Consider the following 25055-nt stretch of genomic DNA (forward strand, 5'->3'; position numbering starts at 1 on the left):
CCCCGTAGGCCTAATCCTCTTTTATATGGTCAGGAAATTGTTACGAAAGAGTGCACGTTGTTATAAAAGCACATGGGGCTGTAACAAAAGGGTACAGAATTGTTTTGAAAGCATACGTGGTTGTAACGAAAGTGCGCGGTGTTGTAACAAAAGCTTGCGGGGTTGTTTCGATCAACAGTGTATGGGTTTGTTGCAATACCCAAAATCCGTAGAAATTGTAAATAGCCGTAGCAGCAAATATTGTCATGCAGAAACCATATATAGTTGTTAATAGCAGCAGCAGCAGCAAAAAGGTTAATGTGAATAGTCGAAGAGGAAGTTAGGTTTGGCATTCAAAAGCCATAGATGTTGTTGATAGCCAATCGCAGCAGCACCAAAGCTGTTACGATACTACCATTATGCCAGATTAATACGCTCCCCATATGTATTTTCCCATAGCACGTACTTAAAATACATCCCACTCCCACTGGTAGACATGTAAATATATAGTTTAGTACACACACTTAGAAATATAAACCCAGTACCTTTTGCTTAAACTATACCACCTAAACATACGTAAATATATCGCTTCATACATATACTTACAAATATAACCCAGTAACGTACGCTTAAAATGTCGCATCGTACATATACTTACAAATATAAGTATAATTGCTCGTGTATAAATTTCAGTGCGTATAGCCCTTCCTACTAGCAAGAAGCGTATAAAAGAAAGCAATACAGACATACATCGTCGAGAATCAGCCCTTTTGACCCTATACAAACTTCTTGATGAATATTCATCATTATCCTTTTATGTATAATTGATTTTATAAATTTCAGTACGTATAGCCCTTCATGTAAGCTTGGAGTGTATATATGGGAGAATGCAACACACACACACACATCATCGAGAATCAGCCCTTTTGACCTTATACAAACATCTCATTCTTCATTTTCCTGTTATGTATATTAGTTTATGTATAGAAATCATCACGTATAACCCTTCCTGCAGACCTACAATCATATGTCATCAAGAATCATCCCTAACGAAACAAAGCATTTTAATCAACCTTTTTTCGTTACGTATATTTACTTGCGTATAGAAATCATCACGTATAACCCTTACTGCAGACACTGTATAACGGGGTGTTTGGTACCGTGTGTCATTGCCACAGTACGAGGAGCAACAACACAAAGCAGATTTTATCTATAGCGCGTGCCAGTTCCTACGCCTTTTGCCTGGCCCATGCTGCCCCCCAGTGCTTCTCTTAAATGGAGATGCTGAAGTTGGGGTATATTAAAGGTCTGGGCAGTACATGGGTAGCAGAAGTAAGGGTTGCGATAGCCGGAGCAGCAGTGCACACTTACAAATATATAACCCGAGACTTCATTGATGCGTAAACATATCGCGCAGTACGAACATGCATGAAAATATAACCTGGTACTTTAAGTTTTAAAAATATTCCTTACAACACACTTAGATATATACATATAGGTCAGAACCTTTCCACTTCATTCTTCTTATGTATAGTTTAGTCAATACTTTTATATATTCCCTTGCAATATTCCTTGGTAACTTGTCGTAAGATATAACCCAGCCAGGAGGGAATGGTAGGGAGACTGGGGGATTTAGCTGCTGTTCAAGGCAAGGACTGGAACAACAAGTAAATGAAAGAAGCAGAGATGAGAAGGACAAAAACTGCAGCGTTTGTATAGGGGAAAAAGAAACAAAAAGAGCACCTGATAGTGGCCTGTGACAGGTATGAAGAGGAGAGGCAAAGGCTATTAGCATCTGTGGTGGAGATCATTGGGGAAGAGGAGTGGCATAGCAGAGTGGAGGAGGAAGACGGAGGAAGAAGTACCGTGTTAGGACCATAAGGATGTAAAGAGGAAGCAGTGAAATTAATACCTCACACAAAAATTTTCTTGGCATGTTGCTGCAAAAAAAGATCTGAGCATGTAGTGAAAGTTGAGTGAAAAATGTAATAATGGAAAATAGCAAAAGCGCATAGGTAGGCAAATCAGGGAAAGAAATGGACAGAAAACCTAAGTTCATCCTGAAGTGCTCAGTATTATTACAAGTGAATAAAGGGCAAGGCAAGGCAAGGGAAGGCAAGGGAAGGGCAGGGCAAGGCAAGGGAAGGGCAGGGCAAGGGAAGGTCAGGGCAAGGGAAGGACAAGGCAAGGGAGACCAACGCACAGGGCTATATATGGCCAGCCAAGAAGACGAGACGCACAGGGCTGGCCAGCCAAGAAGGCAAGGTCAGGGAACGCACAGGGCCAGCCAGCCAAGAAGACGAGACGCACAGGGCTGGCAGCCAAGGCAGGACAAGGCAAGGGAAGGGCAGGGCAAGGGAAGGGCTGGGCAAGGGAAGGGAAGGGCAGGACAAGGGAAGGTCAGGGCAAGGGAAGGACAAGGCAAGGGAAGGACAACGCACAGGGCTATATATGGCCAGCCAAGAAGACGAGACGCACAGGGCTGGCCAGCCAAGAAGGCAATGTCAGGGAACGCACAAGGCCAGCCAGCCAAGAAGGCGAGACGCACAGGGCTGGCAGCCAAGGCAGGACAGGGCAAGGGAAGGGCAAGGCAAGGGAAGGGCTGGGCAAGGCAAGGCAAGGCAATTAAGTCAAGGCAAGGGCAAATCAAGGCAAGGGCAAGGCAAGGCTTAAGCATTCATCCTGAACTTAGGTTATCTGTCCTTTTCTTTCCCTGATTTGCCTGCCTATGCGCTTTTGCTATTTTCCACTATTACACTTTTCACTCAACTTTCACTACATATTCAGATCTTTTTTCCCCAGCAACATGCCAAGAAAATTTTTGAGTGCAAGGGAAAGGCAAGGCAAGGCAAGGGCACCACCACCACCACCACTATCACGTACCACCACCACCACCACTATCACGTACCACCACCACCACCACCACCACTATCACGTACCACCACCACCACCATCACGTACCACCACCACCGCTATCACGTACCACCACCACCACGTACCACCACCACCACCACTATCACGTACCACCACCACCATTATCATGTACCACCACCACCATCACCACTATCACGTACCACCACCACCATCACCACTATCACGTACCACCACCACCATCACCACTCTAACGTACCACCACCACCATCACCACTATCACGTACCACCACCACCACCACCACTATCATGTACCACCACCACCACCATCACCACTATCACATACCACCACCACCACCACTATCACGTACCACCACCACCACTATCACGTACCACCACCACCACCACCACTATCACGTACCACCACCACCACTATCACGTACCACCACCACCATCACCACTATCATGTACCACCACCACTATCACGTACCACCACCACCACTATCACGTACCACCACCACCACCACCACCACTATCACGTACCACCACCACCACTATCACGTACCACCACCACCATCACCACTATCATGTACCACCATCACTATCACGTACCACCACCATAAGTCATCGGCGCATGGCCTAAGACCACCCACATGTCCTAAAAACCACCTATCAACCCAGACTCCAGATTCTCTCTATATAAGGATAAAAAAATGAGCTGCGGGGAGGTAGAATGTGCCACCCAAGATGGCATCATTATAAACATTAACCACACCAGGCCCCGCCAAAACAAAAACAAAAAAAACAGGTCCCACAAAAAAAAAACACCAGGTCCTACAAAAAACACACCAGGCCCCATAAAAAAAACACCAGGCCCCACCAAAAAAAAACACCAGGCCCCACCAAAAAAAAACACCAGGCCCCACCAAAAAAAAACACCAGGCCCCACCAAAAAAACACCAGGCCCCACCAAAAAAACACCAGGCCCCACAAAAAAAAAACACCAGGCCCCACAGAAAAAAAACCACCAGGCCCCACCACAAAAAAAACACCAGGCCCCACCACAAAAAAAACACCAGGCCCCACAAAAAAAACAGGCCCCACAAAAAAAAACCCAGGCTCCACAAAAAAAACACAAGGCCCCACAAAAAAACACCAGGCCCCACAAAAAAACACCAGGCCCCACCAAAAAAAAACCAGGCCCCACCAAAAAAAACACCAGGCCCCCCAAAAAAACAACACCCCCCCCCAAAAAAAAAGGCCCCACAAATAAAACACCAGGCCCCACAAAAACACCAGGCCCCACCACAAAAACACCAGGCCCCACCAAAAAAAACACCGGGCCCCCCCAAAAAATCCACCAGGCACCACCAAAAAACACCAGGCCCCACAAAAAAACACCAGGCCCCACCAAAAAAAACACCAGGCCCCACAAAAAAACACCAGGCCCCAGAAAAAAACACCAGGCCCCACAAAAAAAAAACACCATGCCCCACCACAAAAACACCAGGCCTCACAAAAAAACACACAAGGCCCCACAAAAAAACACCAGGTCCCACCAAAAAAAAACACCAGGCCCCACAAAAAAACACACAAGGCCCCACAAAAAAAAACCCACCAGGGCTCAAAAAAAAAAAAACAGGGCCCACCAAAAAAAACACCATGCCCCACCAAAAAAAAAACACCAGGGCCCACCACACCCACACAGTATAGATGGGCCACTATCACCCACACCCTCACAGTATAGATGGGCCCATAACACACCCACCCACATTAATAGATGGGCCACTAACACACTCACCTACACAGTAATGGATGGGCCTCTTAACACCCACACATTAATAGACGGGGCACTAACACACCCACCCCAGACACCCAGACACACGGAAGGAAAGAGGTTGGAGGTGGTGTCAAGAGAAAAGACAGACAGCGAAAGCTTAAAGCTCTGAATCAGCTACCTAACGTCACCTTCTGAGGGAAATAAACCGAGACGTGCTAAGCGAAACCGAAACGAGCCATCCAGAGGGAACGAAACACATGAGCGGGAGCGAACCACCAAACATACACAAACTACTTCCTCCCTTCTCCTGTGTTGTTTACTTGCAACAATAAACTATCAATCAATCAATCAATTATTCACCACACAACCATACCGATGCAAGATGGCGCCACTATAAACACTCGCCTGCGCCAGAACGGGCTGGGCCGACCATCAGGCCCCACCTGGAAGAAGCCTTGGGCCGACCATCAGGCCCCACCGGGAAGATGCCTACCGGCGCAATAGGCAACAACGTAAAAAAAATAAATAAATAAATAAATAAATAAATAAAATCATTAGCCCCCCCCGTGAAACTACTAAAAACAGAGAATGGATACAAAACGATAATAAAAAATGGGATAAATCAAAGGAAAATGAAGGAATTGAACTCTTAAAATGTATACAAACAAGCTGTACTGCCTGGGGGTTGGGATGGCATGCTCCTCCCTTCTCCTTTGTTGTTTACTTGCAACAATATACTATCAATGAATCAATCAAGCTGACTACCCACATGCTGTCCTAAAGACCACCTGAACTCCAGATTCTCTAAATGAGGATAAAAAAAATGAGCTGCGGGGAGGTACAATGTGCCGACTAAGAAACATAAGAACGAATTAAAAGTAACCAATCACAATCAGGAATGTTGGGGCAAGAAAGGTAAACCACAAAGGATCACTGGCAGGACACGACACATCACAAATAAGGTCACAATGTATCAACTATTGCCGGGGGATGCCATTACAGTGTTATCTCTCCCATCTCATTGCAGAGGTGTTTCGGTTCAGGCCGGACTGGAGTGGGTGGGAGTAGGGGAGACCCGGTATGATTCAGATGCTTTTAAGTAGTAGTGTAATTTTGTTGATCTCAAAATGTTCCTCCATCCTTTGGCTCTTTCGGCTGCTAATATGACACTCGTAGCTATTTCCAGTTTTCAGATGTAGGTGGTGAAAGACAAGTTTCTAAATCGTCCGAATCATCCCCACCCGTGGTGATGGTTCGGCCAGGGAGGTGGGATATGGTACGGACACTCATAATACTCGCCATAATATTAATATAACTTAAGTTTGATTGGCTAATAAACAAGATTATATCTTCTACAAAACATTTATATAAGGACAAAGTATCCTCTCAATATTTAAAGGGGAAAAAAAATAAAAGGAGAACTATAAGAAATATCTCAAAACTTTTGGTATTATGGCTTCCTTCTCTTCTCACAAGCATAATATCTGAATATAAATCAACCAAATTAAAAATGTGTGGTCACACTCCTTTTCCAGCACAAGAGCCTCGGTGGTGATCGTGTTATACGGCAACACCTTCGCCGGGCATCGCTGCGTCACCGAAATATACATCTCGCTAATTGGCACGTTTTTGAAGCGAGAGCTTACGATACACCATGACAATATTACATACGAGATGCAAAAAAACATAAATTAGGACTTGCAGCGAAAATAACAGCTCTGAGGGCGCGTGGTTATCCCTTTGTGGGCCAAGGCAACAAAGTTTTGCACATTTGTAGTGACGATAGCCTGATAGCCTGATAACAGACACGCATATGATAGTGAAACACACGAAGAACTCCCTGCGTAATACCTAGAAAGCAAGAAGCAAGTAAACGGTGCAGAAGAAAGGGAGGTAAAAGAGACTGAAAAATAAGAGACAACTAATCCACATAGAAGAGAGGAAGAAAGAAGGAGAGAGACCTAACAAGCGTTCAAAAGCGGAACAGGTCCAAAGAAGAAGAAGAAGAAGCTGCCGGACCAAAACAAACCCACGCTGGAAACACTTCAAAGGAAACATTAAACACATTATCACGGGAGGCAACAACAAGCAGAGGAGGAAAGAGACAGGAGACAGCAGCATACCAACAGAGCACATCACAGGTACGGAGGAAAAGTGTTGCCTTGTGTTAGTTAGTATTAAGAGGAAGGAGAGACGGTCCCGGAGGAGACTTTTTATCCCTTTGTATCTGTAAGAGCAAACAGCTGATGCCTGCCGTTGTCCAGTCTTCCCTTGGTTACTTTCATGCTTCTGTCACGATTTAGTTTCTTTTATCATGTCCGTGTTTAATTTATGGATGTCTAATTTTCCTGTTACAGTTAAGTTTTGTCAGTCGTGTTAAGTATGGTGATAAATCTCTCACACATTACATAAAGCATTGTGAGTTTAATTTTATAATTCTCATCGGCTCTTCATCAGGTTCTCAGGGCCTTGTGTGTCATAGCAGTGTTTATCTCCACTCCCACCTGCTGCCCAGCTGCTGGGACACACACTGATAGGAGGACCTATTGTTTTTGTGTTTTGTTTTATTGATAGACCCCTTGACTTAATTTCTTGGGAGTTTAGTTTCTTCATGCAATCATTGCTTTTTCAGGATATAGATATCATTTTACTGCATGACAAATTTTGTTATATATCATCATCATTTCATCGACGCCTGCTCCTAGGAGCTCCCACCAGGGGATGGCCACGGCAGAAGAGCTTTCAACTTTCTTTATCCAGACACTCCCTCCCTGCCTGCTCAAAGTTTCTCAAAGATCTTTCCCCCCTCTCCCTAACGTACTCTCTCTCTCTCTCTCTCTCTCTCTCTCTCTCTCTCTCTCTCTCTATATATATATATATATATATATATATATATATATATATATAAAATGAAAAAATCATTTAACTGAATTATCTGTCTACTGTATCTGGAAGGGATTATTGAAGTGAAACAAATAAAACAAAATATCTTTACTAATTTTATTTGTATGTGTGTGAAAGTTCTCCATTCAAAGAAGATAATGAAGTGATTTCAGCTTGTTCTTTTTTTTTTTAATAAGTACAACATCTATTAAGAAAAAAATAATCCCTCTTTCCTTATAATAAGCAACATAGAAACTGTAAGCAAGTGACTTACTAATGCTATATATGCATTCCAAGGTATTCTACAGCATTGATGATGAATCATGCTCAGACTATATATATCAGACTGACCTTCAGGGGCAGCAGCCAGCTACCTATTAGACTTGTCCATAGTAGTGATAAGAGTGCTGGAGTGACATATATACAGTGTTCCATCTCATACAAGGGAGGCAGAGCAGATCACAAACCACTGTTAGGATGAGGAGCCGGGCCTCTTTCTTGCTGTCTGTGCTGATGGCGGTGATTGTGGCAGGGCATGGCAAGGGTGAGTTAGGGGGCAGTAGTTCTTGTAGTCCTGGGTGTTACGGGAGAGTTGGTGTATAGTCTTTCTGTGTGTAGTTACTCTAGGGTTGATTGGCTGGGGCAGATTAGTGCATAGCAGTGTCATGTATACTTGCGTGTTGTGTGTGCTGGGATATTATTGGGTAAGACTTTATTAACCTGTCCGCTACGATTGGCATGGATTTGGTCTTCACTGGTAGCCTGGTAACACATACTCCCAGGTCTTTCTTTGCCTCTGTGGTGGATAGTGGAGTGTTTCCCATGTGGTATTGGTATGCTGGATATTCCCTCCCAAGGTGCATGACTACATTTTTCTTCATTGAATTGTAGCAGCCACTTTTCGTTCCATTCCTGTAGCTTAGTGATGAATTCTTGTAGGAAATCCGCACTCAAGGAGTCAAAATCAGTACTTTAACACAATATTTGGTGTTCCTCGTAGACATGACCAAGAGCAGTGACAGGCCATGGGAGGACAGTTTCCGGCTACCAGACACTGTTCTCCCTCAACACTACGAGCTGTATATCCACCCTGACCTGACCTCCAAGACCTTCACCGGCCAGGTCACCATCAGCCTCTTGTCCCAGGAGCCACGTGATCACTTCCTGGTGCATGCTCAGTGGCTCACCATCACCAGCTCATCCTTAGTCAGTGTGACAGACAACCAAACTCAGGTGAGGTCCAGTTAGATCACTACCTTCTCCTCAGTCCATAGCATTGGTAGGTTCTTCATAGGGCTTGGTGGTTGGTCCCAGCCCATCAGTGGTGCAGGTTAATTTAATTTATAGCAGCTGCTTTGATGTATAATTCCTTAGAAGATGCCTCCAATGGTCCTCTTGACCACAGAAACTTAAGTTAGCTTTGATTGCTGAATTGAACTGTATGTGAGTAATCTTCTATCATTTGGAGATGGTTGAAAATTTATACCTTCTTGTGGTAGGACAATCAAATGTAAATAGGTACTGAAAAATTCATCAGAAATTTTTGACTGTGGAATTTTCTAAGTATTGTATATATGATGAATCTTTCATGAGTACAATTAAATAGCACTGGCTTCCATGTCCATGTAATCACTTCTGAGCACTACCTGTGAGCTGCTGCTGTGAACCAATTCTTCCTTTGTTGCCGTGAAGGCTGTGAGGATCAACGAGACCATCGACTACGAGCCTCACCAGTTCTTTGTGGTGCGTACGGAGCAGGTGGCAGCCGGCTCATTCCAACTCACCCTCCACTTCAGTGGGTCCCTGGAGAAGGGCATTCTAGGCTTTTATTACTCAGACTACACTGATGACAATGGAAAAACAAGGTAAGGAGAAATATTGCTCAAATGCACACTGTGTACCAGAGAATTTGTATTATTTTAAACCTAGCTGCTCAGAATATTTCATATATTCTTTTATATTTCTCCAAAGAAACACTTGCAACACCATGTATGACTTGAGTTAAACTAGTGATGTATATTTGAGTTACAGGATCCATATCATTGTTGTATGAGGTGGTAAATATGGGGAGCTCAAAGATAGCTCACCAACCAACAAACTTTTAATGCTTACATGCATCACAGCGGTCTTGCCACCACCAAGTTTCAACCAACCTATGCCCGGCGAGCTTTCCCGTGCTTTGATGAACCAAGCTTCAAGTCCACCTACAGCCTTACAGTAGTGAGGCCCTCGGAGGGTTACAGAGCCCTCTCAAACATGCCTGTGAAGGTAAGGTCAACTAAATAGAAGACTAGTCCCCCTCTTTTAACCCCTTCTCTTCGATTGGCATGTATTTCGCCTTGTCTGTGGTGGATAGTGGAGTGTTTCCCATGTGGTATTGGTATGCTGGATATGCCCTCCCAAGGTGCATGACTACATTTTTCTTTATTGAATTGTAGCAGCCACTTATTGCTTCACTCCTCTAGCTTGGTGATGTCTTCTTGTGGGAAATCTGCAGCCAAGGGGTTAAGAAGTTTGTGCATACATAACCTTACAGTAAAAATGTTTTGTACTTGAAGTTTAAAGGTGTGATGTGTAATCTTAAACATATGTAATGTTTGATATGTAAAATTCTGTAATCAACTTTACCCAGAAAGAAACGGCTGACTCACCATCTGCCGGGCTGACCGAGGTGGCCTTTGAGAAGTCTGTGCCCATGGTCACGTATCTGGTGTGTTTCATTGTCTGCGACTTCTCGTACAAAGAGGTGAGGACCCAAAATCTTAGCTTCATGGTCAATGGTAGATTAGTGATATCTCTTTTGGCCACTCTTTACTTATATCTTATTTAGGAGCAGTGATTAGCGGGCTTTTTTTCTACACTTTTTTGTTGTTGTTGTTGCCCTTGAAAAAAAAAAAGTGAGAATGACCTATACATTTTCTGTTTTTTGCATCATTATCACCAGAATCTCCAGACAATACTTCCTGGAATTCCTTGTTACGCTGCATTTCCAGACCATCCTGGAGAGTGGCATGCCATTCAGAGTGTATGCCCCTGCCCACCACCTCAGTGATACAGACTATGCCCTTGAGGTGGGGAAGAGTGTGCTCCAGATGTATGAAGGCATGTTCGACCTGCCCTTCCCTTTGCCCAAAAGTGGTGAGATCTTATGCTCATTTAGTATCCATATACCTTAAGCTATGTAGATTTGCTTTTTATAGTTATAGGCAACTCTGAAAAGCTGACCTGTGTGAAGCAGCCTAAACTACTTTAACCCGGTAGCAGCGACGGGCCAAATTTGTGGCTTTACCATGTAGCAACGACGGGCCAAATTTGTGCCATGATATAAACCCTCCAAAATAGATGATGCATAAACTGATCACAAATGCTTTGATATGTATTATGAAATGGTTTGTGTGAGTGATGATTTTTTCTCAATTTTCTCGCTTAGAGGGACCATTTAGAAACTTGGTCCCCGCTGCTACCGGGTTAAATAAAATCTGAGGAAGGCTTAGCCATTATCACTTGTTTGTTAGGTATATAAACTCAAAATATTATAATTTAAAAGTTGTTAAATATATGTTTTTCAAGACTTTGTAGCTTCTCATATATTGGTAATGTTTTAAAGATTATATTTTCAACATGCTATAATATACTTGTTAACCTGTCCGCTGTGATTGGCACGGATTTGGCTTTCACTTGTAGCCTGGTAACATATACTCCCAGGTCTTTCTCTGCCTCTGTGGTGGATAGTGCAGTGCCATGTGGTATTACTGTGCTGGATATCCCCTCCCAAGGTGCATGACTTTACATTTTTCTTCACTAAATTGTAGCAGCCACTTTTTGTTCTATTCCTGTAGCTTGGTGATGTCTTCTTGTAGGAAATCCACAGTCAAGGGGTTAAGGTTATGGTTGCCACTGTTTCCTTCATAATATTACACTGCCTGAGTACCTCTGTCTCCCCCCCCCAGACATGGTTGCCATCCCTGACTACTCCTCGGGTGCCACGGAGCACTGGGGCATCATCACCTTCAGGGAGACGGCCATTTACTACAACGCCAACGAGAGCTCCGCCGCCAACAAGCAGCGAGTGGCGTCAGTCATTTCCCACGAGATGGCTCACCAGTGGTTTGGAAACCTGGGTAAGGCTGAACCTCACCTTGACTCAGAGTGATAAATGTATACGTCCAGTGTATATTCATGCTTACCTTCATCCATTCATTCATGCATGCATACATATATACATAATCTCTTCAGCCTCAGTCAGCTAACTGCACCAACTAATTTAAGTGTGCCTAAAGGACACTTTATTGACCTACCATGAAAAGTAAACAAACACAGCATGCCTGTGTAGAAGACAATCAACAAAACCCTGCACTTTCCCGGCCTAAACCATCCCAAGATTTGTACCTTGAGGAGAGGTTTTATTAGTTCCTTGAGGGGATGCCAGAACTCAACAACCCACCCTCACTATCATTCTGCAATTTTAACCCGGTAGCAGCGGGGATCATGTTTCTTAATGGTCCCTCTTAGCGAGAAAAATGAGAAAAAATTACCCCTCACACAAACCATTTCATAGTACATATCAAAGCATTTGTGATCAGATTATATATCATCTTTTTTGGGGGGTTTATATCATGGCACAAATTTGGTCCGTCGCTGCTACACGGTAAAGCCACAAATTTGGCCTGTCACTGCTACACGGTAAAGCCACAAATTTGGCCTGTCGCTGCTACACGGTGAAGTCACAAATTTGGCCCGTCGCTGTTACACGGTAAAGCCACAAATTTGGCCTGTCGCTGCTACATGGTGAAGCCACAAATTTGGCCTGTCGCTGCTACACGGTGAAGCCACAAATTTGGCCCGTCGCTGCTACCGGGTTAATGGGTACTCATACTTATGCACGAGTGACTCCAAAACTGATTCTTGATGATTGATGTGTGAGTAGATTTGAGTTTGTCCTTGTGCATAATTTTTTTTTCCTCCAGTTACCTTGAAGTGGTGGGACGACTTGTGGCTAAACGAGGGCTTCGCCAGCTACGTGGAGACCAAAGGCGTGGCATACGTGGAGCCCGACTGGGACATGGTGGGCCCCTTGTTTGTTTCTTAATCATCAGTCAGGAGCAGTAATCATCATGCTTGTCTGTACTTCAGCATCAGGGCCTCCCATTCCATAAAGCATCGTGGAGCCTTTAATTTAAATTCACAAATCCAGTAAATTGTTAAATAGTGCTGAAACACACACTGCTGAATTTGTCTATGATTGTGGTTTACTTTGCACAAGTTGCCATTCATTGAGGATAATGTCAACAAACTGAAAGAAGAGAACATTAGCACTACACTCACACATTAAGATGGCCCATATAATATGCACAGGAAGCAGGATACAGTAGATGTGGAGGTAACTGAAGCCTTGCTCAAACACTGCACACTACACACTACAAATAGGTGAAAACAAGTTGAGTGCTAGTCAACTAGGCCCTTGTGGTTTATGAAAGTGGACAGGGCCTTAGTTTTCATCCTAGCACTCCTCATAAAAAGTTTTTTAAAATATATAAATAAATAAAGGTAACTATATGATATATAACACCTTTTAAGAAGTATAGGATTGAATCCTGTATTCAAGGGTAATGGAGTGAGAAGTATTGCTGCTGCATGTTCACCCTGTTGACAGTGGAACACTATGTTGAGGTGAAGTGTTGGCAGTAATGATGCCTCTCCACACCAGGGCTCCCAGTTCTGTACCAGCACTCTGCTGCCCGTGCTGGGCATCGATTCGCTGCTCAGCTCCCACCCGATTATCCAGGCCGTGGAGACGCCTGACCAGATCAATGCCATCTTTGACAGCATTTCCTATAACAAGGTTTGCCATTGAAGAATGAGACGTACAGTCATTAGAACCCTCACCAAGGTGGTGGGCATGCTTTCTGGCTTGTTTTGCCTGGTGCCTGGAAGGTTTGCATTCAACATTTTGGGCGATGGCTTAGAACAGCTTGCTACGGAATCTTTTTTGGCATTGCATATTTTGATACTTGTATGATGGGTATTTTGCTTGACTAATCTATATTTATTCATACATTTGCAGCATTGTTTTAATGGTGCTTTTAATTTAATTAACTCACCATTACAACAATGCTACAGTTTTCTGGGTCAAACATTTAAGTAGTTCTTCAATATATTTAGTTGTATGACATGACTAAAATGCTTTCTTAACACTTAGGTTTGGAGTTAGTGGCAGAAGACTTAGTGGTCTGGCTTCTAATTGCTTTCAGTTTACTCTCACAAAAAGTTTTTGTTGCAATTGAGTTTTCATTGTAAGCTGCTTTCATTCTTATTTTAAGTATTGTGCATGCTTTAAATAATCTTGATGTTTACCTATCAAGCTATGCATGATTAGTTGAGCTTGTGTGTTTATGTAGGAGCTTCACTTTGTGAGTAACTTCTTGGGCCAAACTCTGAGGCAAGATGAGCAGCTCAGCTCCCACCCAGTTGTGTTTTCTGTCACCAGCACAGAGGAGATCACTGCCATGTTTGATACCATAACGTACAATAAGGTAGGTGGGTGGGTGGGTCTCAGTGGTGGTATGTTATCTATTGCTTTGCTTGATGAACAATTCTGAGAGGTGTTGCTGCTTGCATAAGTCATGGATTGCAAAGAATTTAAAGTAATTTATTGCTCACCTATAAAGTGACTGGTCTTTATATCTTTAACTAACACTTTCAACACAGCCCCATGTCAGCACTACACAAAAGACCAAGTGAATCAATCAAAGCTCCCATTTTTCATGGGATATATGTATGAATGTTTTGTCATATTTCAAGGAAAGGTATAAGGTATATTTTTAATTATGGCAATACATTTTTTTTTTTTTTTTTTTGACTGCATTTCAGTTTCTTACAACTCTGGCACCTCGCTTACATTAGAAATTTGTTCTGTTCCTATTTGGAGTACATCATAATCATATTAAAGTAACCAGAGTAGCATTCTAAGTAAATTCAGATGGCATTAAAAGTTTCAGTACAATCCAAATTGAATTATGTTTGCATTACATATTAGTTCACTCTTATTTAGCAAAACATATATCCATCCATCAGTAACATGTGTGAGGACTTACAGGTGGAATTTTCATGATAGAGGCAGTGAATGACCTGTGTCCTCCACTTCAGGGTGCATCAATACTCCGGATGTTGGAGAACTTCATGGGAGAGTCCTTCCAAACAGGAATCAACAACTTCCTCAAGAAGTTTGAGTATGCCAACGCAGTGACGCAGGACCTGTGGAATGAACTCACTGCAGCTTGGGCTGGCAGTGTCCCTGAAGGGCAAAAGGTGAACTTCAAAGAAGCTTGTACTGTTTGATTTGTCATGTCATGGCTTTCAGAAGGATACCAAGGAAGAATTAAAGAGTGTTACTTGTTATTCTCACCTTAATTCTGTTATATTATTGTTATCTTTGCCATGTATCTGCTATGTTATTCTTATTCCTATGTTATTCTTTCTTTCCAGGGGGATGTTGGGGCCATCATGAACACCTGGACCCAGCAGATGGGCTTCCCTGTGGTGACTGTGAAGCGCTCGGCCCCGAACACCTTCACTCTCTCCCAGGAACGCTTCTTGCTGGACCCAAATGCAGAATACGAGTAAGCTTTTAATGTTTTTATAACAGGTTTACAGAATACAAGTGAACTCATTATCAGGGTTTGCAAACTGCTCAGTGATATTCATAATTTAAATAAATATTACAGTTTGAGTTAGCATGTTTAAGCAGCATGTTGCATACTTTTTTAACCCTGTAGTAGTTAATCATGACTTTGCTAATGAAGTTTTAAGAGATAAAGTTGGGGCACAATCTGAGCTGCATGTGACCTCGGTGCTCACCTCCGTCTTGTTGGCCCTTGAGCCTGTGGCGGGTAAGAGACAACCCATTACTCTGTGACACCAGGCAAGTGTGAATTTAGGGTTACCACAGCTTACTTTCCCTAGGTTTCCCGACCAGCCCAAGAGGGAGGATGAACAGTTGGGTGAGCTGAGTGCCAACTGCCCTCGGCTGGTCCCAGGCCCACAAATTTGTAGCTCATTCTCATGCTAACCACTACACCATGGAGTGTAAGGATCATGTGATTGTGGCTCTTTATCCTTTCAGCCCCAATGACTCAGTGTTCCGGTACAAATGGGATGTGCCTGTGAGCTACACAACATCGGCTGACTCCACGGTGCAGAGGTCATGGCTGTATCACGAAAATTCCACCTGTAAGTCCTCACACATGTTACCGATGGATGGATATATGTTTTGCTAAATAAGAGTGGAAAAGAGAAAGAGACCAAAGATGATCCTATAAAATCTATCAAATGATATCATCAATAACATTGAGAAGCCTGTATTTTCAGTAGAGCTTGCTGTGCCTGCTGAGGTCACCTGGATCAAGGTCAACATGCAGTACATGGGCTACTACCGAGTCAATTATGAGCCAGACATGTGGGCGGAGCTGGGGAAGCTGTGTGCCTCCAAGGTGAGTCAGTTGTAATGAGAACACTCTTACCTCCTCTCTTAGGGTAACTTCATGTGCCCTGAGAGAGAGGGATAGAGAACAATGTCTACTCATTCACAATAGTCCATAAAAGGCAGCTCCTTTAGAAGGTTATAGTGAGAAGCGGTGACCCATCGCCCATTGTCTGGAGTCACAGTGACATTAATGACAAACCATTCATCATGCTGTGACTTCCTGAATGGGGATTACTGACTGGTAACTTGACCTTGAATCCCTTCCTCTTTTAGGCCCTGAAAGCATCGGATCGTGCCGGCCTCTACAGTGATGTCTTTGCCCTGGCTGACGCTGCACTCATCAACTACACGGTGGCATTGGACTTCAGTCGCAATGTGGCCAATGAAAGTGACTACGTCCCCTGGTACTCCATGGCAACAGCTTTCTCGAACCTGCAGCCACTTCTTGCCTCCACCGATGCCAACTTGCCCTTCAAGGTATATTTAAATCATTTTCAAAGACATACTTTTTTCATCTACCCTAACAAAAGCTTGCAGCCTTGCATACATACAAATGGCCTGTACATGGGCATAAATGGTGAACTTTAAAATTTGTGGCTAAGAAGTCTATCCTCTTCTAATTTCTGTCCTTCCAAAACTGTGAAAGCCTTGGTATCAAATCCTATTATCATCCAGAATCTTCAAGACTTTTGAGGAAGAAATCTACAAAGATGATGGTCTAACCAACATTATATTTTCTTATTTCTCTTATTATGTTGCCCTTGCACCATTAATGATCAGTGTTTGAAGTTCATTTGTTGATGATATGATATGATGGATAATGTAACTGTTATTTCAGGATTATGTTTCCAGTTTGGTGGAGCCTCTGTTCATTTCGCTGGGTTGGGAAGACAATGGAAATCACTTGACAAGGCAAGTTGTAATTGGTATATTGTAAACAATTTAAGTGAATTCATAGCACATGCAGTGGGATCTTATAGCTGTAAGCATAGCAACATAATTACAAGAACTGTTACCACACTGATACTGAATTGTGTGGTTTGAGTTAATGCAAGTTGAAAATTCCAAAACTTCAAAAGCAATTTTATGCCATCTTTTGGTGTTTGTCTGCATGTAGCACTCAGCACCTCACATGTCCACTTAGGGTTTTGGCTGATAATTACAGGTTGTTGAGGACTGAGGTAGTGAGGCTGTCATGCCTGAGTGGGGGTGAGGCCTGCCTGGGCACAGCAGCAGCAGAGATACAAAGCTGGATCCTGGACCCCAAATACCAGCTCCCTCTCGACACACGCAGACAGGTACCTTATTGGAAGGACAGATTTAGCAGTGACAGGGTTTTTTCATATATGGTAAGAGTGCTAGCAGGTTGACCCAGTATACCAGGTTTTGCCATTGCCCAGGACAAACATCAATTTTACTTACTTAACCCGGTAGCAGCGACGGGCCAAATTTGTGGCTTTACTGTGTAGCAGCGACGGGCCAAATTTGTGCCATGATATAAACCTGCCAAAATAGATGATACATAATCTGATCACAAATGCTTTGATATACATTATGAAATGGTTTGTGTGAGGGGTGATTTTTTCTCATTTTTCTGGCTTGGAGGGACCATTAAGAAACATGATCCCCGCTGCTACCGGGTTAAACAATGCAAATGTGGACATATCAGAAGCCCCTCAGTTGGATTTGCTCAATATTAAGTTATACATTACATAGTTTATCAGTCATAAGGAATCTGTAGCACACCAGTCATCTTTACCATCCCACAGGTGTAGTTAAATAGTCCTCTTGGTGGTAAGGAATTGTGTGATCAGGAGGGCAAGTTTGGGTAAGAGATGTACATTTTTATTCTGCTCTTATAAATCAACCCAGAGGTTATTCAAAGAGTAGTGTAGGATGTAACTTCATCATTAGACTGCTAGTCCGTGTTGGCATCTGTGGAGACATGGATTTCCTAAGTGTATACCAGTTTTAACACCACTCTCTCTCTCTACCAGGTGTACAGGTGGGGAGTAGTGAAGGGAGGAACACAGGCGACATGGGACCTGATGTGGCAGCGTGCAGCGGACGAGACAAGTGCTACTGAAACTGACAACCTTTACTTTGGCATGGCGAACTTCCAGGACGAGGCAATCCTACTGAGGTGAGGGCATAAAATGTGTGCCTCTCTTCTAGTGCTTTCATCCTCTTCTTCATATGTTTGGATGTTCTGTATATATGAAGACAACCTTCTCTTTGGCATTTCTGATTTCCAGGGTGTTACAATCCCACAAATCTGAGGGTATAAAGTATAGAAAAGATATACTGTTGATTCTTCCGTCCTCATTCCTTCCCTTACACCAGAGTACATGCTGTATGAAACAAAGCATATAGTCAATCTGTTACTTCCCTTAACCCGTCCGCTGCAATTGGCACGGATTTGGCTTTCACTGGTAGCCTGGTAACATATATTCCCAGGTCTTTCTCTGCCCCTGTGGTGGATAGTGGAGTGTTTCCCATGTGGTATTGGTATGCTGGATATCCCCTCCCAAGGTGCATGACTTTACATTTTTCTTCATTGAATTGTAGCAGCCACTTTTTGTTCCATTTCTGTTGCTTGGTGATGTCTTCTTGTAGGAAATCCGCAGTCAAGGGGTTAAACAGGAAAAAATAAATATGCTTCGACTCATATAAGTTGTATTAAATAATGTCTCGTGGTTTTGTGTTGAAAAGAATTTAGGGAGAGATACAACTTCCATGAAACTGAATTGATTAATGTAGGTACTCTAGCCCTGAGTCTAAACCTTGCCACTCATTCTAGTCATTACCACCTCCAGGTACATTGAACAGTCCATGGATGAGAAGTTCGTGCGCAGCCAGAACTTCCTGCGCATCCTTGAGTACATCTCCACCAACCCTGCAGGCAATGACTTGGTCTGGGGCTGGGTGAGGTGAGGCATCACAACAACTCTCACTAAGTTTGGAACACTTACCTTAACATGCTGAGTTTTTTATATAGGTGGCGTGCATGAGAGTAACTGTTCACCATCGCAAGGGGTTACTTTCGGGTTGGAGGGCCCGAGCTTGAACTTGATGAGTTGTGCACGCCACCTATAGGCAATCTTAGCTAAGTCTTGGTGATTCTTGACTTGAGCCTCCTTAAGATAATATGGCACTGTAATTCAATTATGTAATTTTTCATGAGATCAACAGGATATGAGAAGTATGATAAACAGTGACAAAGAATAGTCATGGCATCCATTGTTTAATTTGGCCAGTTTTAAGGATTTTTTTTACCATTTTTCAGTGTAGGGAAAATATATTTTAGCATACAATGTTCATCAGATATTTGTTATACAGGTTACTTGTGTGAATTGTTGCTAGCTCAGTTCTTTAACATGTTTTGCATATTTATTTGTACTTTATAGCCTCTACTTAGGACAGGAAGGAGTTGAGTGACACCTGTTAAATGATATATATATATATATATATATATATATATATATATATATATATATATATATATATATATATATATATATATATATATATATATATATATATATAGAGAGAGAGAGAGAGAGAGAGAGAGAGAGAGAGAGAGAGAGAGAGAGAGAGAGAGAGAGAGAGAGAGAGAGAGAGAGAGAGAGAGAGAGAGAGAGAGAGAGAGAGAGAGAGAGAGAGAGAGAGAGAGAGAGAGAGAGAGAGAGAGAGAGAGAGAGAGAGAGAGAGAGAGAGAGACTAGAATATAAGTATTTTAACATATTGGTCCATCATGGCAGATGGAGGCATTCTTCAGCCAGTACCCTGATGCAGGGGCAGGACAGCTGAACAGAGAACAAGCCATCGAGAGGGTCAAGTACAACATTCGCTGGGTGAATGACAACACCAACACCATCTTGGCCTGGCTGCAGACGCTCTGAAAGAGTCTTTCATCTGAGGTTGAGTTTGTAAGGGTAAATTTTTTCTCTTTTTTCAATAAAAACGTGTAACAGGTATTTTTATGGATGTCAATATTGCTCTCTATTATATACTATGATTTGTGAATATTGATACAAAATATATTTACACATTATTTCAAAGCTGCTTGTATTTAATAAAGTGTATATGATGATTGCTGAGTGTCTATTGTCTGTGATATCTTTAATTAAGATTGTAAAATTTAGCGTCAGTGAGATCTTCATCTGAAAGCAAAACAAATATGTGAGAATACAGGAACAATATGAGAGGTCTCCAGGCATGAAGCAGATGCCTCACGTGACGGCTGAAAACATTACGACGACCTACAATAGAGGGAAGGGGGATAATGTGGGGATATAAAGGCAAGACTCTAGGGGCTACTTATCCTAGTGAGTGCGGTTCTTTTTTCTATTTCGAGATTTCGGTATACAAGTTATTGCTTGGAGCAGGCTTGGGTCCAAGTACACGTACTCTTACTTGTAATCGTACTTAAGTACACAATGTCATGTATTTGTACTCGTACTCGGGGTCAAAAGATCATTAGTACTTGCACTTGTATTCGTACTTGGACTCCAAGTACTGGGTAAGTTTACGAGTTCTTTCGAGTACATTTGAGTACAACCACAACTGCAAATATGCGGCTGGTGTGGTGTTTGATGACGTGCGTGGGAGGAGGTGAGGTCAGATTAAGGAATTGACAAAGGTGTGTTCTAAGCTTGGGGCTTGGGGAGGCCTGGTGGCCTTGGCCCTGAGATGAGCTGACACTGAGGTCATGTCAGGTGACCAGGGCAAAGAGGGGTTGTCAGTTTGCCACTTGTCTCGAAGCAGAAAAATCATGTCTAAATTAGTATAAATTACTTGTACTTAGACTTGAGTACAGAACAAAAGAACTCGCACTTGGACTAGAGTTCCGCCATTAAACTGAGTACTTGTATGTGTACTTGGATTCGTGATACCGAAGGGGAAGCGTACTTGGACTCGAGTACGAAAAATGTACTCGAACTCAATCCTGGCTTGGAGGCAAATGTCCAAACACGGTACAGTCAGTACCTGGTGGTCGGGATAAAATATAACATTACCCACTACTTTTCCGTTTTAAAGTTTGCGTCAGTTATGGTAATCATGATGACTGAGTGACGAATGTGTGCGGGCCCGTGTCTACCTCGTGGACGCAGGAGTCTGTTATAGTCCAGGGGCAACATGAGATTTGTTTCGTCTGAATGTTTCGCTCATGGCTATTTTGCTTTCCAGCATCTCTAGCTTAGTTTTACTTGATGTTTCTGAGGATGTGCTTATTTTGACTTATGGTTTCATAATAAGTGCTCTATATGCACGGTGCTGCGGTAGACAACACCGAGCCCTCCAAAATAAAAGTAAACAAAAGGTGAAGCGTCGGCATTGCCGCGGCGACGCACGCGAGGGACCTCAAGTCGCGATGAGACGAACAGATAGCCCGTGGGGTCTATTCCTGGAGAGGGCGTGGTAGTAAAAAGCTTAAGAACCACTGAGTCAGAGGCTCCAGCCCCAGGGGCGGCGCGGTATGTGGTGTGAGGCGAGTTTCTACGCAGCAGCAAGAGTTGAAGGATGAGGAAGCGACAAAAAACATTAACGTTTTTCTTATATTACGCAAGTACACATTCATGCACATAAATAATTGGTACACCCACACATAAATATACGCAATAAGTTATGATAATGTTATTGGTGATGATATGATACGAGAAAACGCGGTGCGTTGGTAGCCATCAGCCCTTCCTGAGATGAGAGAAGACACGCAGATATTTTGCATGGCAGCTCATCAGCACGTGGTGGATCCAACAGCCTGCTTCTTTTCCTCGGTGAGCACTGGGACCACGGGGGGACCAGCGGCTTCCTTGCCAGCAGCCTCGGTCGCTGTTAGCTCGGCGTCAGTCATAGCATTGGAATAACAGGCAGCAAATCTTTCGCGTGAGGGTGTCGCCGCGCCCTCCGATGAATCTCTTTCCTCTACCTCCTCCAAGGTTTGGGATTGTGGCGGCTGTGGAGAAGGAATCCTGACGACGTTTTTACCTCCCGGAACGCTAAATGTACGGACGATGGCCTTGAGGGTTACGGACGAGCGCCTCTTCAGGCCGTGGATGAGGTTGGGTTTGTGCCCATCACCGCCCTTCTCAAGGTCCTCGGTGTCGTATGACTCGGAAACCAAGGCCGCCCCAATCGTTCTGTCGGGGAGGAGGGTGCTATTATTATGTGGTCAATGTACTTATAATACGTTTCTTGTTTATACATTTTGCCATTTGTCATGAAGATGACTGCTTAGAAAACAGTGAAACTTACAAGAAAGCCACCATGATGAGTAGGTTGAGACTAGCGCCGAAGTAGAACTGAGCGGCGGGGAAGGTGTCAACGGTGTGGTAGTAGATGGGGGAGTAGGCAGCGTAGCCCACCATCGGCATGAGGCCGTTGAGGGCAGCGATCACGGCGTTGACGCGACCTAAAGGGAAGAATAGGCGGCGTCATGGTTTGCGTTACCACCACAGCGCTCACGTAGTCTTTCACAGAGGAACAAGTAAATTCATCAGCATTAGAAAGAGAGGATCTCACCTTTTTCTTGCCTCGAGACCAGTTTGGTTGCCATCGATTTGAAGGCAATGATGGATGCGTTTGACATCAGTCCGGCTGGCGGTCCGAGCCACATCAGGAAAACCATGGACACTCCGCTCGTGAGGCCGTACATCAGATACTCGAGGATGAGCGAGGCAGATCCAAGCACCACCAACGACGTGTCCGAGAACGCCAGCTTCTTTGTCAACAGAGGCACAAGGAAAAGCGACCCTGCAAAGCAACAACGTTATGAGTCACCTGTGCGAACGAACTTCAGTGACGTGAGCATGTAAACAACAACAACAAAATAATAATGAAAATAAGAGGCCCGTATTTCACGAGGCGCAGTCACGTACCGAGAGCCGCCAGGAGGTTGCGGTAGGTGATCCAGTAGCCATACTCAGAGGCATCCCACTGCAACACTTGTCGCACGAACTGGTACATGAAGAAGCCTGGAAGAAGGAGAAAAATGGTTAGTCCCGTGTGGTCCTCCACTCCATATTACGAACGTTTACGGTCTTTATTTATGACTTGAGATTCGAACCGATAAGTAAAGAGCGAAATATTACCTCGAGCAACGCGGCGCAGCATGTTGGCGGCCAGAACGACGAGCAGCACAGCACGCATGCTCCCGTCGCGCCTCTTGATGGCCGTCTTGAAGGACTCGATGACTCGGTGGAAGTCAAAGAAGTCCTTCACCATGGTGCAGAGCGGCACCCTCTTTTTCTTGATGATGCTGTCCTGGGGCTGCAGGGAGCCGCGGGCCTGCAGCTCCTTCTTGGCGGACGGGCCGTGACTCTCACTGATGAACATCACGACGTAGAAGACGGCGGCGATGTAGGTCAGGAACACTAGTCCGAGAGGCAGGTTGTAGCCACCATTTTTGATGAGGACAGCGGCTAGCAGAGTGCCCATGGGTCCCCCGAGGTACCAGAGGGAACTAGCAGTACTCAGACGCGACGTACGATCCTTCTCTCGACTTATGTCACTGATATAGCTGAGGGAAGAAGAGAGCATCCCGGCGTTGCCTCCGCCGATCGCCTCGAGGAAAGTTACCGGGTAGAGCACCTCCACGGGCCAGCTGGTTTGCCAGTTGACAAGGAGGTAGCCCGCAGCGAACAGGAGTCGGCACACGAGAGTGATGGTCATAGGAATCTGAAAAAAAGCACTAATGATGTTGCGATTTCGTAACTCTTCAATGATAAGAAAATTAACTCTGTATTCATAACAAAGACTTTCATTTCTTGTGTAGTATAATAATCATTACCACGAACGATACATGAAAGCGGTGCCCTTTGCTTCGGAGCTCACCTTTCTGCCGTACTTGTCGCTCCAGGCGCCCATGAAGAGCACGTAGATGAGCGGCAGCACCGACATGATGATGCTGTTGTAGAAGGTGAACAGCGTCAGTTCCCGCTGCACGGCCACGTTCTCCTCCTCGTAAGCAGAGAGGTTCTGGCACACCTGCGGAGGCGAAAACACCAGGTTAGAGTTTGCTAGATGAATCCATATATATATATATATATATATATATATATATATATATATATATATATATATATATATATATATATATATATATATAGCTAGATAGATAGATAGATATAAATGTAAAATTCTTTAGGACGTGATCTTGCTATCATAAGTAAAAGCATGTTTGGTTGCGGATGTGTAAGGACGCCACAACTTACCTCGGAGGAGTAACCCATTTTGACGGTACAGATCTTGTTCATCTGAACATTTTCTGTATAAAGAAGCATGGCCTCCTTACACGCCCCGTCCACCAGCATCACGGGCTCCACAGTCGTGGCTCGCAGGGCGCCCGTCAAAAACTTCGCCACGTGCTCCATCTCTCCGTGTCGTTATCTCGCCTCTCGTGTAAAGATATCTCGATTTGGCCTTTCCGTTCTGGCAGGCCGTCGATGAAAATGCGGTGTCTTGGGAGTAACTTGAATATCTCGCTCAACGGCGAGCAACTTGCTGGTGTTGTTATCAGCTGGCTTGGTGTGACTTAACTTGCGGAGAATGCAACGCTGCGCTTTTATATCCTCCGCGCCGCGATGGCCCGGGGAACACGGAGCCCGGGGACTGACGTCACGCCGGCAAGTTTTTGGGCTCCGAGCCGAGCCAGCGAGGGCTTATAGGTGAAGAGGGTTCCCATACCTGCAACTGAAAATGTAGCAACATTGTTATCTGACGTATAGGATGTCGTATATGGGAGTTGTGAGCATGAATATTGATCAAAGCAAGGGCGAGACTTGCCACATCTGCACAACATGTGCTGGGGGACGGAGCCTTTGTGGGCGAACCAGCAGTACCCGTGAACACCTGAGGCACCAAGTCAACAGAAGGCCGTCGAGCAGCCAAGGTTTCGTACTTTTTACCGTCCTGGGACCTTGAGAGGAGCAGCGGATCGTGGCCAGGGGAGTGCAGTCATCCTGCGACGCTAGGTGACGCCCTGGATGGCTGAGGGGGCGGCGCAGGGCATAAGAGTACATGTGCACGGTGCACTCTGCCTCGGCCCCCTGCTACCTTGTG

General features: G+C 44.1%; 2 protein-coding genes across 2 annotated transcripts; one reads left to right on the forward strand and one right to left on the reverse strand.

The window, feature by feature from the left end:
• Positions 1–6410: 6410 nt before the first annotated feature.
• LOC126982843 (glutamyl aminopeptidase-like) lies at positions 6411–20088 on the forward strand. Its single transcript, XM_050835116.1, has 20 exons — positions 6411–6771; positions 7959–8057; positions 8514–8746; positions 9206–9378; positions 9637–9781; positions 10146–10259; positions 10507–10651; positions 11464–11634; positions 12481–12578; positions 13221–13355; positions 14660–14821; positions 14999–15132; positions 15636–15742; positions 15881–16002; positions 16269–16472; positions 16834–16907; positions 17161–17293; positions 17993–18138; positions 18812–18920; positions 19742–20088. Exons 2-20 carry the CDS (start codon positions 7991–7993, stop codon positions 19895–19897), a joined length of 2628 nt encoding a protein of 875 aa, XP_050691073.1. The 5' UTR covers positions 6411–6771; positions 7959–7990; the 3' UTR covers positions 19898–20088.
• A 136-nt stretch (positions 20089–20224) lies between these two features.
• LOC126983083 (proton-coupled folate transporter-like) lies at positions 20225–24518 on the reverse strand. The gene is made up of 7 exons (XM_050835568.1): positions 24209–24518; positions 23829–23981; positions 23087–23672; positions 22874–22969; positions 22518–22748; positions 22251–22407; positions 20225–22135 (listed from the first exon to the last, which is right to left on the reverse strand). The coding sequence occupies exons 1-7, from the start codon at positions 24365–24367 to the stop codon at positions 21733–21735; spliced, it is 1785 nt and encodes a 594-aa protein (XP_050691525.1). The 5' UTR covers positions 24368–24518; the 3' UTR covers positions 20225–21732.
• Positions 24519–25055: the final 537 nt, after the last annotated feature.

Source organism: Eriocheir sinensis, chromosome 52 (genome assembly GCF_024679095.1).
Source record: "Eriocheir sinensis breed Jianghai 21 chromosome 52, ASM2467909v1, whole genome shotgun sequence".
NCBI lineage: Eukaryota > Metazoa > Arthropoda > Malacostraca > Decapoda > Varunidae > Eriocheir > Eriocheir sinensis.

Excerpts from the sequence above, each read along its gene's own strand:
- LOC126982843 (XM_050835116.1), top strand. The coding sequence starts at position 7,991 with ATGAGGAGCCGGGCCTCTTTCTTGCTGTCTGTGCTGATGGCGGTGATT. Across the intron at positions 8,058-8,513 it reads TGTGGCAGGGCATGGCAAGG|ACATGACCAAGAGCAGTGAC; the intron begins GTGAGTTAGGGG and ends TGTTCCTCGTAG. Across the intron at positions 8,747-9,205 it reads TGACAGACAACCAAACTCAG|GCTGTGAGGATCAACGAGAC; the intron begins GTGAGGTCCAGT and ends GTTGCCGTGAAG.
- LOC126983083 (XM_050835568.1), bottom strand. The coding sequence starts at position 24,367 with ATGGAGCACGTGGCGAAGTTTTTGACGGGCGCCCTGCGAGCCACGACT. Across the intron at positions 23,673-23,828 it reads GCGACAAGTACGGCAGAAAG|ATTCCTATGACCATCACTCT; the intron begins GTGAGCTCCGAA and ends GCTTTTTTTCAG. Across the intron at positions 22,136-22,250 it reads CTCATCATGGTGGCTTTCTT|AACGATTGGGGCGGCCTTGG; the intron begins GTAAGTTTCACT and ends CCTCCCCGACAG.